The sequence below is a fragment of the Arachis ipaensis genome, chromosome B06 (genome assembly GCF_000816755.2).
Source record: "Arachis ipaensis cultivar K30076 chromosome B06, Araip1.1, whole genome shotgun sequence".
NCBI classification, from domain to species: Eukaryota; Viridiplantae; Streptophyta; class Magnoliopsida; order Fabales; family Fabaceae; genus Arachis; species Arachis ipaensis.
In genome coordinates, this window is record NC_029790.2 from 24,327,426 (window position 1) to 24,343,022 (window position 15,597).

The 15,597-nt window shown below is 34.2% G+C and overlaps 2 protein-coding genes and 1 long non-coding RNA gene across 9 annotated transcripts; all 3 read right to left on the reverse strand.

The window, feature by feature from the left end:
* On the reverse strand, nucleotides 2,085–4,347 carry LOC107647849. 2 transcript variants are annotated; one of them, XR_001621658.2, is made up of 5 exons: nucleotides 4,150–4,347; nucleotides 3,549–3,625; nucleotides 3,259–3,348; nucleotides 2,595–2,722; nucleotides 2,085–2,446 (listed from the first exon to the last, which is right to left on the reverse strand). It is a non-coding gene; the product is annotated as an uncharacterized LOC107647849 (long non-coding RNA). The 2 variants fall into 2 exon arrangements; XR_002348562.1 differs by having other exon boundaries at nucleotides 3,259–3,625.
* On the reverse strand, nucleotides 4,364–7,291 carry LOC107647848 (mRNA-decapping enzyme-like protein). Of its 4 annotated transcripts, none has more exons than XR_002348561.1 (11): nucleotides 7,046–7,291; nucleotides 6,817–6,915; nucleotides 6,636–6,670; nucleotides 6,311–6,419; nucleotides 6,167–6,229; nucleotides 6,013–6,075; nucleotides 5,745–5,879; nucleotides 5,287–5,451; nucleotides 5,144–5,184; nucleotides 4,991–5,040; nucleotides 4,364–4,824 (listed from the first exon to the last, which is right to left on the reverse strand). XR_002348561.1 is itself a non-coding variant. In XM_021104284.1 (8 exons), exons 5-8 carry the CDS (start codon nucleotides 5,449–5,451, stop codon nucleotides 4,706–4,708), a joined length of 375 nt encoding a protein of 124 aa, XP_020959943.1. In that variant the 5' UTR covers nucleotides 5,745–5,879; nucleotides 6,013–6,075; nucleotides 6,167–6,229; nucleotides 6,311–6,419; the 3' UTR covers nucleotides 4,364–4,705. The 4 variants fall into 4 exon arrangements, 1 of the variants encoding a protein (XP_020959943.1); XR_001621654.2 differs by having other exon boundaries at nucleotides 6,785–6,915; nucleotides 7,046–7,290; XR_001621655.2 differs by lacking the exon at nucleotides 6,636–6,670 and having other exon boundaries at nucleotides 6,785–6,915; nucleotides 7,046–7,290.
* Nucleotides 11,757–15,249, reverse strand: LOC107647850 (tyrosine decarboxylase 1). 3 transcript variants are annotated; one of them, XM_016351891.2, is made up of 13 exons: nucleotides 15,098–15,249; nucleotides 14,838–14,976; nucleotides 14,672–14,744; nucleotides 14,049–14,279; nucleotides 13,791–13,954; nucleotides 13,524–13,664; nucleotides 13,365–13,424; nucleotides 12,964–13,128; nucleotides 12,829–12,885; nucleotides 12,676–12,740; nucleotides 12,463–12,586; nucleotides 12,220–12,354; nucleotides 11,757–12,134 (listed from the first exon to the last, which is right to left on the reverse strand). In XM_016351891.2, coding segments are annotated over exons 1-13 (1,479 nt in total). In that variant the 5' UTR covers nucleotides 15,100–15,249; the 3' UTR covers nucleotides 11,757–12,011. The 3 variants fall into 3 exon arrangements, with proteins under 3 accessions (XP_016207377.1, XP_020959944.1, XP_020959945.1); XM_021104285.1 differs by lacking the exon at nucleotides 15,098–15,249 and adding an exon at nucleotides 15,070–15,088; XM_021104286.1 differs by lacking the exons at nucleotides 14,672–14,744; nucleotides 15,098–15,249.

Below are 15,597 nucleotides of genomic sequence, written 5' to 3' on the forward strand. Positions count from 1 at the left end.
TTTCAAAAAAACTATATTTTTACAAACTTATGAATTTAAAACAGAACAATAAATAATTTTTAAAAAATTATTAAAAATTATCCTTTAACTTTTTAGCATATAGAAAATTATTACCAAAATTTTTTATGTTGAAGAGTATTTTAAAGTATAGTCCTCCAAAATAGCATAAGAGTTAAAATTTAAAATTTTTTTGAGTCAGAAATTTTACCAATTTCTCATAACCTCTCAAACTCATAAATTTCTCATTTCAATTCAATCATGGACTATTTCAAAACCACTCAGACACATCACAAACACTCATTCATAAATTCTCAACCCTTCCAAACCTAAATCAACTCACTTCCAACTTATTTAACCCATTCTATCAACATACCCATGTTTATTGACAACATAAACATTCATATATCAAATTTCTCAATCAACTAATAATCAATTATCACAATCTCATACAACAATTTACACCACTTACCTCAACTTATCACAAATGGAATTTTCTCACCCTATCATGACCTCCGGCCCAATTTCACAAATCACAATATTCATACATTCAATTCTCAATTGAAACTCAACATTTGTACTCATTTTCATGCAACATAGCACTAACATACATCACAATATCCAATTTTAACAATATCACATAACACTTCTCAATTCATCAAAAACTCATTATTTCCACTTTCAATTTCATGCCAAAATACATCAATCAACTCAATACTCACGCTAATCATTATTCAAGCATATCAACAATCAATTCAATTCAACTTATCCTAGGGGCAAGTAACCTAGGTTTTCACATACCCTTACATAATGCCTACTCAAAACTACCACTCATACCTTAATGTCGCAAATCCAAGCTTCCAAGCTGTTAGAAACAAGAGAGAAATCTGAAGAAAGTGTTTTGTATATTATACAGTGTATGGAATGTACAAAGGATATATATAGGTGCTAGAAGAATCAAAATAATAAAAGTATACAATCCTACAATTAATATACAGATATGCTATATAAATATAAAGATACAAATTGATCTAATATTGATTCTAATTCATTCTCTAACAACCCCCCCTTCAAACTCAAGTAGGAGCTAAGGATACCATCTTGAGTTTGGATATCAGAGTTCGAAAATGAGTCGGATGATGAGCCTTCGTAAAGATATCAGCAGTCTGATCCAGTGTTACAACAGCAATGAGACGAACAGCATCAATAAGGATGCGTTGTCGAAGAAGGTGACAATCAGTCTCAATATGTTCGGTGCGTTCATGAAACACATCATTATGGGCAATCTGAATAGTACTGCGGTTGTCAAAAAAACTATCAGTTGGGGACGACTGCAGTGCACCCAAGTCTTCGAGAAGTCAACGAATCGAGACAACCTCAGCAGTGGTGTCAGCGAGAGCACGGTATTCAACTTCTATACTTGATCGAGCAGTGAACGTTTGCTTCTTATCTCGCCTAGAAATGAGATTGTCTCCAAGAAATAAACAATAACCAGTAATAGAATGACGATCAGAGGGATCACCAGCCCAATCAGCATCTGAGTACGTTTGAAGGGATAAAGATGAATGGACAGAAAAATAAAGGCCATGAAATAGGGTGCCTTTGATGTAGCGAAGAATGCGAAGAACTGTCGCATAGTGAGTAGTATGAGGTGCCCGACAAGAACTGGTTAAGAACATGAACCGGATAGGCAATGTCTGGTCGAATGACAGTTAAGTAGACAAGTCCTCCAACTAACTGTCGATAAAGAGTAGGATTATCCAAAACAGTTCCATCCATAGGAGTAAAACGAACATTAGGCTCAAGGGAAGTAAACTCAGTGTGACTGTCTATAATCCTGGCACGAGCAAGAAGATCTGAAGCATACTTAGCATGAGTGAGATAGATGCCATCATCTATGGATATGACCTCGAGACCAAGAAAATAATTGAAAGAACCAAGATCTTTCATCTCAAAAGTATATTGAAGGGAGGCTTTGAGATCAGAGATACCATCAACATCATCTTCAGTAATCACTACAAAAAATTCTGGTAAAAACGGCGGTTTTTTTTTATAAATGAAATATTATATAACTCATAAACAAAATATTAATATAATATGTAATTTTTATTATTGAAAATCAAAAGTAATAACTCCTATACAAAACCTTGTCTTACTAAACTTACCAAAATACAAACATTGCAATAAACACTAATCAGTCAAATCTACCCCTTCCAGTCCCTAAAATATGTTAATATCTAATAATGTATTTAAACCATCTAATAAGTGCTGTCTTTTTCATCTAATACAAGACAAGTAGCTTAGCTAAGTGATGATGAATAAGATTTGGAGGCCAAAAATTTCTTCCTTTTGTAATTAACTTTAAAACAAGCCTGCCTTAGTTTCTTGGTCTCTTGTGTGAGTTTCATCCCAAGAACTTGCTCCAACATCTTTGTTTCTTGCTCCAACACTCCAAGCACCAACACAAATAACAAATAAGCTTTCAGCGCAGTGAGAGGTAGACAACAAATAATCTTAGAAATAATATCCTTACTAAGACTGCTAGTTAATCTTCTTATTATTTTTGTAGATAACTAGTGAAGTGAATGCCTACTAACCTCAACTTAAGGTGACTCTATTAACTTGAAATTGACTTCAAATTGTGCTGTATTTTAGAGGTATTACATCGTTCAGGAGAGCCAGAATGAGCAGTGACACACTCCACAGTTCTAAACCCTTTTCCTCTCTGAGTGAATGAGAACAGCAGCAGAAATCAGATACAATATAAGTAATTTCTGCATTTTTCCATTTTATATAACAAATAATGAGGCCTTGGCTTATACATTAACAAGAGTTGAAGATCTAAACCCTGTTTCACATGAAAAATTATTACCAACAGATTCATATTAGTTAAAGCAAGTTAGTTAGTTATCTAAATAATCAAACAACTCATTTACATAAGAACACTGAGACACACTATCTGTTTTCAATTAATTCTTTTTAATACTTGATTTATGGTTATTTGATTAGTAAGAATGTTAGCAAAATTGTGTGCAATATCAGAAGTATTTAATAAATGAAAACAAGCAAAGTAGCAGCAAATATAATAAATATAAAAATAGAGAAATTTAGCAATGCCATTCGAGAGGACTACATTAAAACCAACCAAGATTCATCAAAGAATTAAAGAAAGAATAAATTTTATAACCTAAAACACAACTCTTTTCTCATCCCATTAAGCATAAAATTTCTTAAATCTATGAGCAGGAAAAAAAAACTTACTCAAATTATGACTCAACATGAATAATTTTCCAACAAAGCCCAGAAATTGCACAGTAATTAGGAAGCTCAGAAGCCATGGTGAGCGATATTCTCAAGAAACAAAACAATAAGGAACAATTAGAGAATGTTGTGCCGTGTTGCAAACCAAATCAAATCAAATTGAGCTCAAAAACGAACAAAGTTTCAAACTTTGATACAACATCATGATGTGTAATAAGCATGTAAAATATAAAAAAATAAAAATAAAAAGAGAAAAAACCTCAGAAACAATAAAGGGTAACTGAATTTACCTGCAAAAGGGTTGAAGATTGATGATTGTTTGGTTTTCTGTTTCTGCGACTACAATGAAAATGGAAATTTGGAACAACTGAACAAGAACAAGGAACAGAAAAACCAAGCAAGTTAGTTAGTTAGTTATCTAAATATTTTAAAACATATATCTAATATGTCTTCTCAAAAATGGCTATAGTGGTGCAATATCTAAATGAGAGTGACTGGTTATAGAAGAAAAATGGCCACTAGGAAAATAAAGTGGATGCCATTGCAGCAATGCTATTATTTGTTGTTTCCACATTCCCAAAAATACACATAATATTATTTTATTTAACGGATCCATTGATGCATATAGGATGATGAATCCTTCTCATCATCATGTTAATTTTTTACATAATTTTATTATCACGTATAATTTTTTTTAATCTTTTACTTAAAATATGAGACTTAAACAAACTAAAATAAGTAACATTAGAAAATAAATAATAAATATAACAAAAAATCACATGTAATGAAGTTATATTAATGATTGATTATTGATGTATCCATTATTGTAGTGATAAGGGTATGCATGCATGCCTATGAGATGGTGCAGCTAAATAGATAAAATCCACTAACCCAGTGAACTTTAAAAGCTTCACTGCCCCTTGTATTTTAGCCTCAGCTTCTTTTTCTATACCCATACTAAACCATATCCAATTATAATAATTTCATATCCAAATTTAGGAATCTTCAACCAAAAGAAGAAAGAGATAGATGATGATGAGCTTATGATAATGCAGAATGAGTATAGATAGATAGAGATTTTGAGTGGGTTCAAAAGTCCACAAGACAAGGAAAATCCCTTTATAGTTCATAATATTCTAACTGGAATGGGAATTTTAAATCCATTGTCACATGACAACCACTTATATAGGCCAGCTGAAAATAGTTTGGTAAAAGTAAGAAATAGTGAACAATGTTTTAATTTAAATTGCAAATTTCTAACAGGGATACAGTTCTACCAAAATGACCGCAAAACCATTTAAGATGTTGTCTTCTTCACATTCATCTTCATTGTAAAACCATATACCATTAACTTCTTGAGCCGCATTTCGATATAATAGGTATGGCTTTTTAAGTTCATACTCAAAATCCAATAGATTTTCTACTAGGTTGTTTGTCAGAACAAATATTACAAAGAAAGTTGTAAATCAGAAAACTGATAGCACAAATCAGGCACACAGATGAATGAGAGCAGAGCACTAGTACATTTATATTTCTCCAAACAATGAGGAAATAATAAATCAAGCACTGCCAAAAAGAGAATATGTAATCTACAGCAACAATAATGCAAAATATATTTGAATGATTGAATCTATCCAGCACTGAACATTAATTAGCATTTAGCAGTTAATCTTGGAACTAAAAACACCACAAAATGGATTCAATTAAAAAAAAAAGAAACACAAATCCGAACCTGTATTTTGTCGATTCATGACAATGAACTGAAACTGAGGCTGCACATTCCTGAAAAACGCAAAATAAAAAAAATAAGGGAAATTGGTCAAGGATCAAAGTGCACATGAACTGAAGCATATGGAAAGAGGAAGAAGCAGTGTTCATTGATGACCTCTTGACAACAAATAGAGATCCTTCGACGTCCTTACGACTCTGGAAAAAAAAAGAATACATCCAGAAATTGAAGAAACGAGATGAGAGATTATAGAAATGTGTCAAGAGAGAGAGAGAGAGAGAGAGAGAGAGAGAACGGACCCACTGATTAGTTTCAATGTTGAATTCGTAGAAAGAGACATGAGCGGCGGTGAAAAGAATCTCGGCGATGAAGGGATTGAAGCGCTGGAGGACGGTGAGATTCAGCACCTTGGTGCTCTGCCTATCCAGATTCGGCATCAGTTTCTTACTCTGACTCTGCGACATCTTTAGCTCACAACCAAAATAACAACTTATAAGATGTACAAACTTATATATACAACCAGAGTATTGGAAAGGGTAAAATCTTACAGGTTTGAAATTAGAAATTTAATAACAAACTAAGTGAACTACTGGACCAAAGTTGGCCATTGAAGCCCCAGCACAGCATTCATTGCCATATGAGGATAGAATGAAGTGAAAAAGTATACTAAAACTGAAAACAGCAGCGTTGCTTTAAATTAAAAATAGCAGTCATATTAGTTAATACAAACTGCAATTGGTGTAGGGATTGGATTCACCTTTTTCTTTTTGACGGGTTTGAGGATCTTGATGATGCATTTTTCATTATCGGTGGAGTGAACGCCCTCAGATCAAAGACCTCATTGTATTTCCCTCTTCCCACCTTCCTCACAACCTCGTATTCATCTTGCTCCCTGCAACTCATGAACTCAATTTTTTAAACAGACATTAAATAAACAAAATAGGAATTCAAATTGATGGGAAGGTAACTAAAGCAAATTCATTCCCTTCTTTCCCACTTTAAGAAGAATAGATAGTTAATTTTACCTCCCTGTAAGCATGAATGCATTGAAGAAGTGGCTCCTTAGCCTTGAGGTTACTTTTTCCTTCCTGCTTTGCAAATAACACCAGAAATTATTAATGTATCTCATAAAAGTTAAAAGTTAAATCCTTGCTTATGTACTAAGGCTTAGAATCTGACCTGAATTTCCAGCAGTTCTTGCTTTGCTACCTCCACTGATGATAAAGTACTGAATGATTGCAGCTGTGAAAAACCACAATTCTATTTTAATAGACATGCATAAGAGAAGAGGAATAGTGGATGCACAGCCAATAAAATACAGACCAATATGAGCAGCGCTGCTTGGGCTTCCTTTCTGGAATCTCCCGGTGCACTGTGTTTCTTCAACTTGTCTTTTTGTTTTGATACTCTATCTAAATATTAACGTGCAATCCTGAGACGGAACAAGGAATCGGAGAGAACATCAAGGAATAGCCGCTAAGTTCCTCAAAGCATGAACATAAATTAATGTCACAGGAATTATCGTTAAGTGCATTATCATTAAAACCGCATAGTAACAAAGAAATGATAATTGGAATTAGAAAAAGAAACAAGCCTAAGATAATTTGATTTAGTTTTGATATGCAAAAAATTGTTCCCAATTTTTTACCTAAAAATAAATTGAACAAGGAAGAAAATCAAAACCTGAAATTAAATAAAATAAGTAGCAGTTAGCATAGAACAATCAAAACCTAGAATCAAACGAAATAAGGTTGATGAGGAGAAGAAAAGCTCGAAGAATAGAAACTAATAGAATACCTAGCAAATTGCATCAATGGAAGCAAATGTACCATCAGAGGAGAAGCATTGATGGACATGACATCGATGGAGGGGAAGAATCATTGATGGAGGAGAAGCTCGCAGAGCAGCGGCGATGTCGTTTTTGAATTCTGCCACACCAACACAACTCTCACACACATAAAACAAGGAATCGAAAGAATAGTAATAACCGAGAGGAAGTAACAAATCATGAATCAAAAGAAGATGAAGAAGAAGAGGATGAGAATTTTGTATACAAACCTAAAAGTGAGAACGAACACGGAGAAGACGAGCTAGGGTAAGAAGCTCACACAACATAGAGCGCAGAAGTTCGATAGAGGAGAAGCTCGCATCAATGGCAGAGAAGCTCACAAGAATAGAGGAGAAGCTCGCATTAATAGAGGAGAAGAAGCCACTGGAGGAGAAGCTCGTTGCTCACGCTCTCCTCTGTGATTCGCAATTAGGTTTAGGTTGGGTTTTCTTCTAACAACAGTTATTACTTATTACTGCCAAAATCATTAAAAATGTCCTTCCCTTACAAATACATTATGGCGGTGACATAAACCGCCTTAATTCATGAGTATTGTGGCGTTTTTATGAAACTGCCTTAATATTAATGACATTTTAACCAGTTTTTTTTGTAGTGAATGATCATGTCATCAACATACAAAAGCAGAAGAACAACTCCACGTTTACTTTTACGAATAAAGAGAGCATTCTCATGAGGGCTGCAAGTGAAACCAATATTGCATATAGTGGTGCTGAAATTGTCAAACCATTCACGAGGAGCTTGCTTAAGACCATGAAGTACCTTGCGAAAGAAACAGACTTTGCTAGAAGGACAAGGATAACCTGAAGGTGGTTTCATATAGACCTTTTTTAAATATCCATTAAGAAATGTATTCTTCACATCCATCTGACTGAGAGATCATTTTTTAACTACAGCAATGGCAAGAAAAGCTCTAACAGATGTGAGACGAGCAACAAGAGCAAAAGTCTCTTCATAATCAATACCATACTCTTGCGTACAATCTTAAGCAACCAGTCGTGCTTTATAACGGTCAATAAAACCATCAGAGTGAGTCTTGATCTTGTATACCCATATACTGTCCACAACTTTCTTATTAGAAGGAGGATCAACCAAATCTCAAGTGTGTACTTTTTCAAGTGCTTGTATTTCTTCCTGCATTGCTTGTTGCTAATTTGGATTTGTGGAAGCTTCTCTAAATGACTTAGGTTCATGTTGATAAAGAATAGTAGAAAAATAATGATAATCAAGAATATGAGGAGATGGATTTATTACCCTAGAAGAACGAGTGGAAGGAGGAGGTATGACGGTAGGAGTAGGATCGACGTTCAGTCTGAAATCATCGGGAGATGGAAAAGGCGGAAGAGTAGGAGGCTGTAGAGGTGACTCGAGATAGAACCTGTAGAATCATCACTAGGAAAAAGATCAACATTGGAGTTAGTGAAAAAAGGTGACTGAATAGAAGGAATGGTCTTAAAGAAGGAGAACCGAGAAAACATGTGATTCTTCCAGAAGACAACATGACGAGATATACGAATACGTCTAGAGAGAGGATCTCAACAACAATAACCCTTGTGTTCAATGCCATAACCAAGGAAACAACACATGCGAGCCTGAGGTTCAAGTTTACTATGTTCATGAGACTGAAGAAGAACAAAACAGACACAACCGAAAACTCGAAGAGAACTGTAATCTGGAAAGGTATAATAAAGACGCTCAAGGGAGTAACATTACCAAGAATAGAAGAAGGAAGTCTATTGATAACATGAACATCGGTAAGAATAGCTTCACCACATGTACACTCAAGACACGAAAAGAAAAGAAATATTGCACGAACAGAGTCAAGAATGTGACGGTGTTTGCGTTCAACTCGTCCATTTTGTTGAGACGTACCAAGGCAAGAAAATTCAGACAAAGTATCCTGTTCTGCAAGAAAGGTTAAAAGTTTGGAATCACAGTATTCCATAGCATTATCGCGTCGAAAAGCCTTAATGACCTTGGAAAACTGAGTTTTAATCATAGTGGCAAAACTAATATAAATCTGAGGTAACTCGTGACAATTAGTCATCAAATAAACCCAAGTAAAGCGTGAATAATTATCAATGAAAACGACAAAGCATCGAGCTCCTCCCATAGAAGCGGTGGGAGCGGGGCCCCAAACATCAAAGTGGATAAGATCAAAAGGAGAGCAAGAAAGAGAGGAATTATTATTTTTGGTGTATTATAAAAGGAATTCGGCGTATTAGTGTATTTAATCTTGTTTCCCTGGATTTTTTTGAACCTGTAATTACCAGCATTTCAATACATCACAGACAGCTTCATAGAAGTTTATTTTTATAAAGAAAATTTATAAAAATGTTGGATTAAATATTCACAAACTATACAATTTATAAAAAGTATGTGTTCAAACAGACAATTTAGTGCACAATTTTTAACATTCTACGACATTCAAACTATTAACTGTCAATATTTTCTAAACGCAATTCACAATAAGGACTCAATAATGCTGCAGACATCTTGGACAATCTGATGGCTTCACTTTCTTCCTTCAAGAGCTTATGCGGCACATTCATTGGAGGGATGTGCAGCAAACCATCAAATCCAAATTCCTGGATGATGGCCTTCTTTTCATTGCTCATGTTTTGGAACTTATCATGCAAGAGTCTTGTCGAGCCTCTCAAATCATGAGTTTTTTGTGAACAAACAAGAATAATTTAAATAAACTATATGTATACAAGGAAAAATTGAGTTGGTTTAAGATATCTGTGCTTACATAGTGCAGCAGGGTTCTTGCTTGTCATTTTTACTACAAGGAATAAAAAATAAAGTTAATAGATAATAACATCACCAGTTACACTCGAATTCACTTGAAATACACCGAAATACTAGCCATATACATCTCTATTATTTTTTAGATTACATGACATAATATGAGCTTAAAATGATATTCAGGTCAACCAAACATGCATAAAATGACACCAGAAGTACAAGGACAATATTCTGTTTTTAGTTACACATGGGATAGGACAACAGCACCAATTACACTCGAATTTACTTAAAATCCACTAAAATACTAGCCATATACACCTCTATTATTTTTTAGATTACATGACATAATATGAGTTCAAAATGATATTCAAGTCAACCACATATGCATAAAATGACACTAGAAGCACAAGGACAATATTCTATTTCTAGTTACACTAGGGATAGGACAACAGCACCAATTACACTCGAATTCGCTTGATATACACCGAAATACCAGCCATATACACCTTTATTATTTTGTTGATTACATGACAAAATATGAGTTCAAAATAATATTCAAGTCAACCAAACATGTATAAAATGACACCAAAAGCACAAGAACAATATTCAAGAACAATAGCACCAGTTACACGTGAATTTACTTAAAATACAACGAAAGTTTCTATTTATACAAACTTAGTTCAAAACATGCAAACATGCACAAAAACACATGAAAATACACGTTAAACTATATGCAAAATAGTACGTAAAACAGTTAGCACTGATTGAATAGTATGACGAGAGCAGTAATATGTATTATAAACCAAGAACACATAATAAATTTACTTAATAAATAGAAATATGACTATCTAGTGTTTCTCGATCGAAATGAGAAAGAGAAAAGTGAAAAAATTGGATGATTAGTGAAATAGTACCTTGAATAATTTTTCGTCTTTTGTTTCTGTGTTTTTATGGATATTTTGAACTTCTCTTGTAGATTTTCTTGAGTTTTCACGACGATTTTGACTGTTTCTTGAGAGATTTCGAGCGTCATTTGAATCTTTAGGGTTGGAATTTCGATCGAGGAAGAAGAAAAATCGTCTTTCATAATTTGAGCGCGCTATTGAAACGGTTGATTGAGCGCGTATTTACCTACACGTTAATGTGAGGATTATTTTTGTTGGGTTTGGGTCAACTTGTAAGCCAAAAAAATTTGTATGTATAGCAGGCCTGGCTAAAAAAAATATGCCATATCATCAAATATTAGTAGCCACCTTAGCATTATTCTTGTCAGAGATGTGCTCCGGTGAGTCTAGGGACACACTTGACAACTTTTAAAATCTTTCAAGGATCATTTTGTCAATAACATTATTCAAGTGTTATTTTGTCAGCGCAAAAATCTTTTGGGTACTGAATTGGTATTTACCTCTTTTATATACTAGAATGACTCAAACAAAAACGGAATATATCAAATTAAAACTATAATAAAAAAGGATGACGCTCAGCGTGCTATATAAGTCAGCATGTTCAATATTTTTTGAAAAAAGAGGTCTTTGACCTTTTAGTTTGAAAACAAATAAGTTATTTACTAATTGAAAATTCAAAAACATCCCTCACATTCTAATACGCGAGACATCTAACCCTTACGAATGACTTATTTGTCTTCATATGTTTTAGATAGAGTGATTTAAATATCTTACATTTTAGAAGGTGACAAACGTTTTTTATTTTCAATTAATTAGGGACTTATTTGTCTTCAAATTAAAAAATTAAAAATTTATTTGTCTTTTTTTTTCAATGTATTGTATCGAAAAATGGCTCACCGATATTCAACAAATAGTATAAATTTATAAATTGATTGAACTAGAAATGTTATTTATATTTTTTTAAATAACTAAATGGTTAATTCTTGAGTATTCGACAACCGAAAATCACAATATATGTTGTATTATACAACTCTTAAAATCAACTTGGGTTAGTCTAATAGTTAGTTTATTAGTCTGGTTAAGTAAGTATTTGAAATTTGAATTCTACCTTATGCATGCAGCAATTTATTAGCCTAACAACAAATGTTTAAATAAAGTTTCTATCCATAACAAATTAGTATTAGTTCTGGTGGGTTGGAAATACCGTAGGACAAAATATACAGGTCTTAGAGATCAAATCTAAAACATCACATTTAAACAACTCAGCCTATGTTAGGTTTTGCAGATTAAGCGCTGTTATTTAATATCTGCTTAAGCCGCAAAATATTTCAGTATATATATGGTATATATATAGGTCTTGGTTTTTACACATGAAAGGATTTTTTTCCCTTTTATTGAGCATTTAAACACTAAGAAACTTAAGGACTTACATGTAGAGGAAAAACAAAACTTAAGTTCTCAAGTGAAACATTAATATGGATGTCTCAAAACAAATGGTTGAAATGATGCTGAGGGTAGTTTCATCCTACAAACTCCCAAGCAGAGCAGTGGCCTTTTCTTGCAAAATTCGCCATGCTGCGTCGACATGCCTCTGTTCTGTCAATGGTGCTCCTACTGCAAAACGCAGAATGAACTGACCTGATAGAACCTGCACATAATTGGATACCATCAAGGGACAGAAAATAGGTGGAAGTGTGGAACCAAGAACAACACTAAATGCTTCTTATGCATACCGTGTGTGTTATGAAAACACTTCCTGTTGAATTCACCGAGTCAAGTAGATCACGGTTCAGTTTATTAGTATCTTCTGTGTTAGCCGGAGGCAAAAGCCGAAAACAGACTAAAGAGAACGTGCGAGGCGTAACAACCTGCATATCATGTAAAGAAGAATCTGTGATACCATATTACATTTGATTATATGATATGATGCATTGTGGAGTTAAATAAATTAAGAAATGAAGGATAAGAGAGAATACCTTGAACCTTGGATCCTGACCAACAAGGTCCTCAAAATAAGCAGCAAGATTAATGTGGTTTCTCGTGTGATTTCGCAGACCTTCCAATCCGTAGAGACGCATCACCATCCACAGTTTTAACGATCTGGTGCTCATTTAGAAAATGTTAAACATGTAATGTAATGTTAATAAGTAACAAGTGTTTCGGAAGGTCAAAATTCAGATCATGCAAACCTAAAGCGACGCCCCAGGGGAATTTGCCAATCTTTGTAATCTATGACCATATTTCCTTGAGAGGCCTGTAAGTTCAACAGTATAAATATTCAATTTTATGTACTCATTGCATCTGATGGACCTAACTGTAAGAAGAGGACAAAGAAAATTTACCTTGTTTTTCAGATACTCCGGGTTCGTAGATAGTGATTGAATCAGAGCACTTCTATCCTGTATCAACTCACTATCAGTTACAAATAAAGATGCAGAGAGAAGATTGAGGGGAAAAGGAATGTGTTATACAGATACCTTAACCCAAAGTAGTGAACAGTCAAAGTTTGTCAAGAGCCATTTATGCGCATTCATGTTGAATGAGTCTGCTTCGTCGACACCATTGAGATGGTGTTGATACTCTGGACATACACAAGCACTTCCAGCATAAGCAGCATCAACATGAAACCAAATGTTTTTGACCTGCCAATTAGACAATGAAAACAATCATTATTAGATGTTCTAGGGATCAAACAGCACAGTCATGAACCATCTCTTCCAAAAGTTTAAGCTATTAAGTAGAGGACATGCTGAAATTTAATATTTTAAAAAAATAATGCAAACAAGGACTGAACTCTAGATTGAGTGTGATCATTTCATACAAGAAGGCTTCCATGTTATTTAGCAAGTTTTATTACCCATTCAATCAAATACATTACCTTAGCAATTTTCCCCAATTCAGGTAGAGGATCAATAGCAGTTGATGAAGTTGTACCAACCTGCATTTGTAGATGAAGAGTGTATATCAGATATGTTAAAGAAATCAAATCTACTAAAAATAATTTCCTAAAACTGATATCATAAGCCTTAGCTCTTACGGTAGCACATAAGAAAAATGGTATAAGACCACTAGCAATGTCCCTTGAAACTGCTTCAGAAAATACTTCAGGAGAAAGCGCATAATTTGTTGAAGCATCAGTTTTTAGTGACCTGCAAAACTCAGGATTAAGTCCACCTATCTGCGAATGCAAAGTAAAAACTGGTTAACAATAATCATAAAACGGTATCCTTCAAGGTTCAATGCTAGGACTTATAGAGGATCCTTATGAGAAGCCTTCTCAAATTTTTTGTTTCATTGAAGGTACCTGGCAGGCTTTTAGTAGAGAAGAGTGTGTTTGATCAGATGCATATGTCACAAGCTTAGGAAGAGCGCCTTTTCCAACCGTCCTTAAGATCTTGTCGCGAGCAGCCAACAAGACAACTAGAACTGCTTCACTCGCTGTTCCTTGAATAACTCCACCACCTTGCCCTGCAATACAATTTCTAAAATGAATTCCCATTTAGGGGAATGGCAAGTACTTGAAAGTGTCCTAATCCCCTAAATTTACAGACCACGACCTCACCAGTAGAATGGAAATCATGAGGCAGCTTAAGTGCCTTAGCAAGCCAATCGAGAACAATGGTTTCGAGTTCTGTTGCGGCAGGAGAAGTTATCCAGCTGAAACCGACAATGTTGAAACCAGCACTGAGCATTTCTCCAAGAAATCCAGCAATGCTACTGTTGGAAGGAAAATATGCAAAATAATTGGGGCTTTGCCAATGTGTTACCCCTGGCAAAATCTTTTCCTGTACATCTGCAACATCACACGTGACATGGTTCATTCAACTAACTCCAAACAAAAAGGGGAAGCGAAAATCAGCATCTATCATAGAGTAATTCTTTAACATACGAAATAGTCATGAAACTATTAATCCCAAAAACTTAAACGGTTAGGAAGAAGAACATAAATGATTAACAAATCTCCTGACACACTCTGGGGTTTAACACAGCATGTTACCTAGATTATTTTTTTATTAGTTTAATGTTGATGGTAATTAATTATATATTTTGATAATTTTCAATGAATGAAAAAAAAAAACAGAAAAATAAAAAATCTTATGTACTCCTACTATAATTAATTACCATCAACATTAAACTAATAAAATAAAAATCAGGTAACACAACAAAACTTGTAAGAAATTTCACCATTCAAAACATGCTCCAGTGTTTCAGGATAATCAGGAGCAGAATCCGGTAAGAGCTTTTCAAGATAACCTGGCTGCAACGGTGGGAGTAAAATCAAACAGAATATTCACAATGATGAATCAAGAATCTACTCGTCTATCATATAGAAGGGAGATAATGAAATAACCTGAACTTGGCTGAGAACTGGGAAACTCTCAATGGTTTTGTAGTAGTCAGCAATAAAATCAACCATCTTATGTGCATGCTCTCTGAGTTGCTCCGCGTCCATGGACCTCAATATGCCACTGCTTTGTTGTTCTCCTTCCCTACTCAGCAATCAGAGCAACACATTCAATTCAATGAAAGTAAGTAAAAATACAAATATACAAGCAACGATGATTGCATAGCATCAGAAGAACGAGAGAGTTTGACACGTTTATGACTCACATTGGGAGTTGGAATGAATTCAGTTGCAAAGTGAGTTCAGGTGGCTATATAATCTCAGTATCCTGCTATATATGGTGCAGGCCGCAGATGCCGTTTTTGAATCTTTATTATATGTAGAAGTGGTTGGGTTGGTTGGTTGGTGATGATGTTTTTGAATCTTAATTGCATATGTAGAAATTAGTGGATTAGCATTTTTTTTTTTAATTAGTTCATTTTTTTTTCCTTATTTGGTTGCATTATTTACAATAAACTAGTTATATTCGAAAAGAGGAAGTGTACAGGGAGTCAATGGAGTATCTTTACAATGTATACAATGGAGTTTAGAGATATTCGATTCAGTGATGTTTATTATCCCTGTTACCGGATGGTTATTCTGGATAGTATGGGTGTATTGTGTTTGAAAAATTAATAGTATTTTATCCTGAATGTTCATTTTTTAACTAATACACATTGTACAAATACTCCATTGACTCCCAAACGAAATTCATTGGAAAAATGCT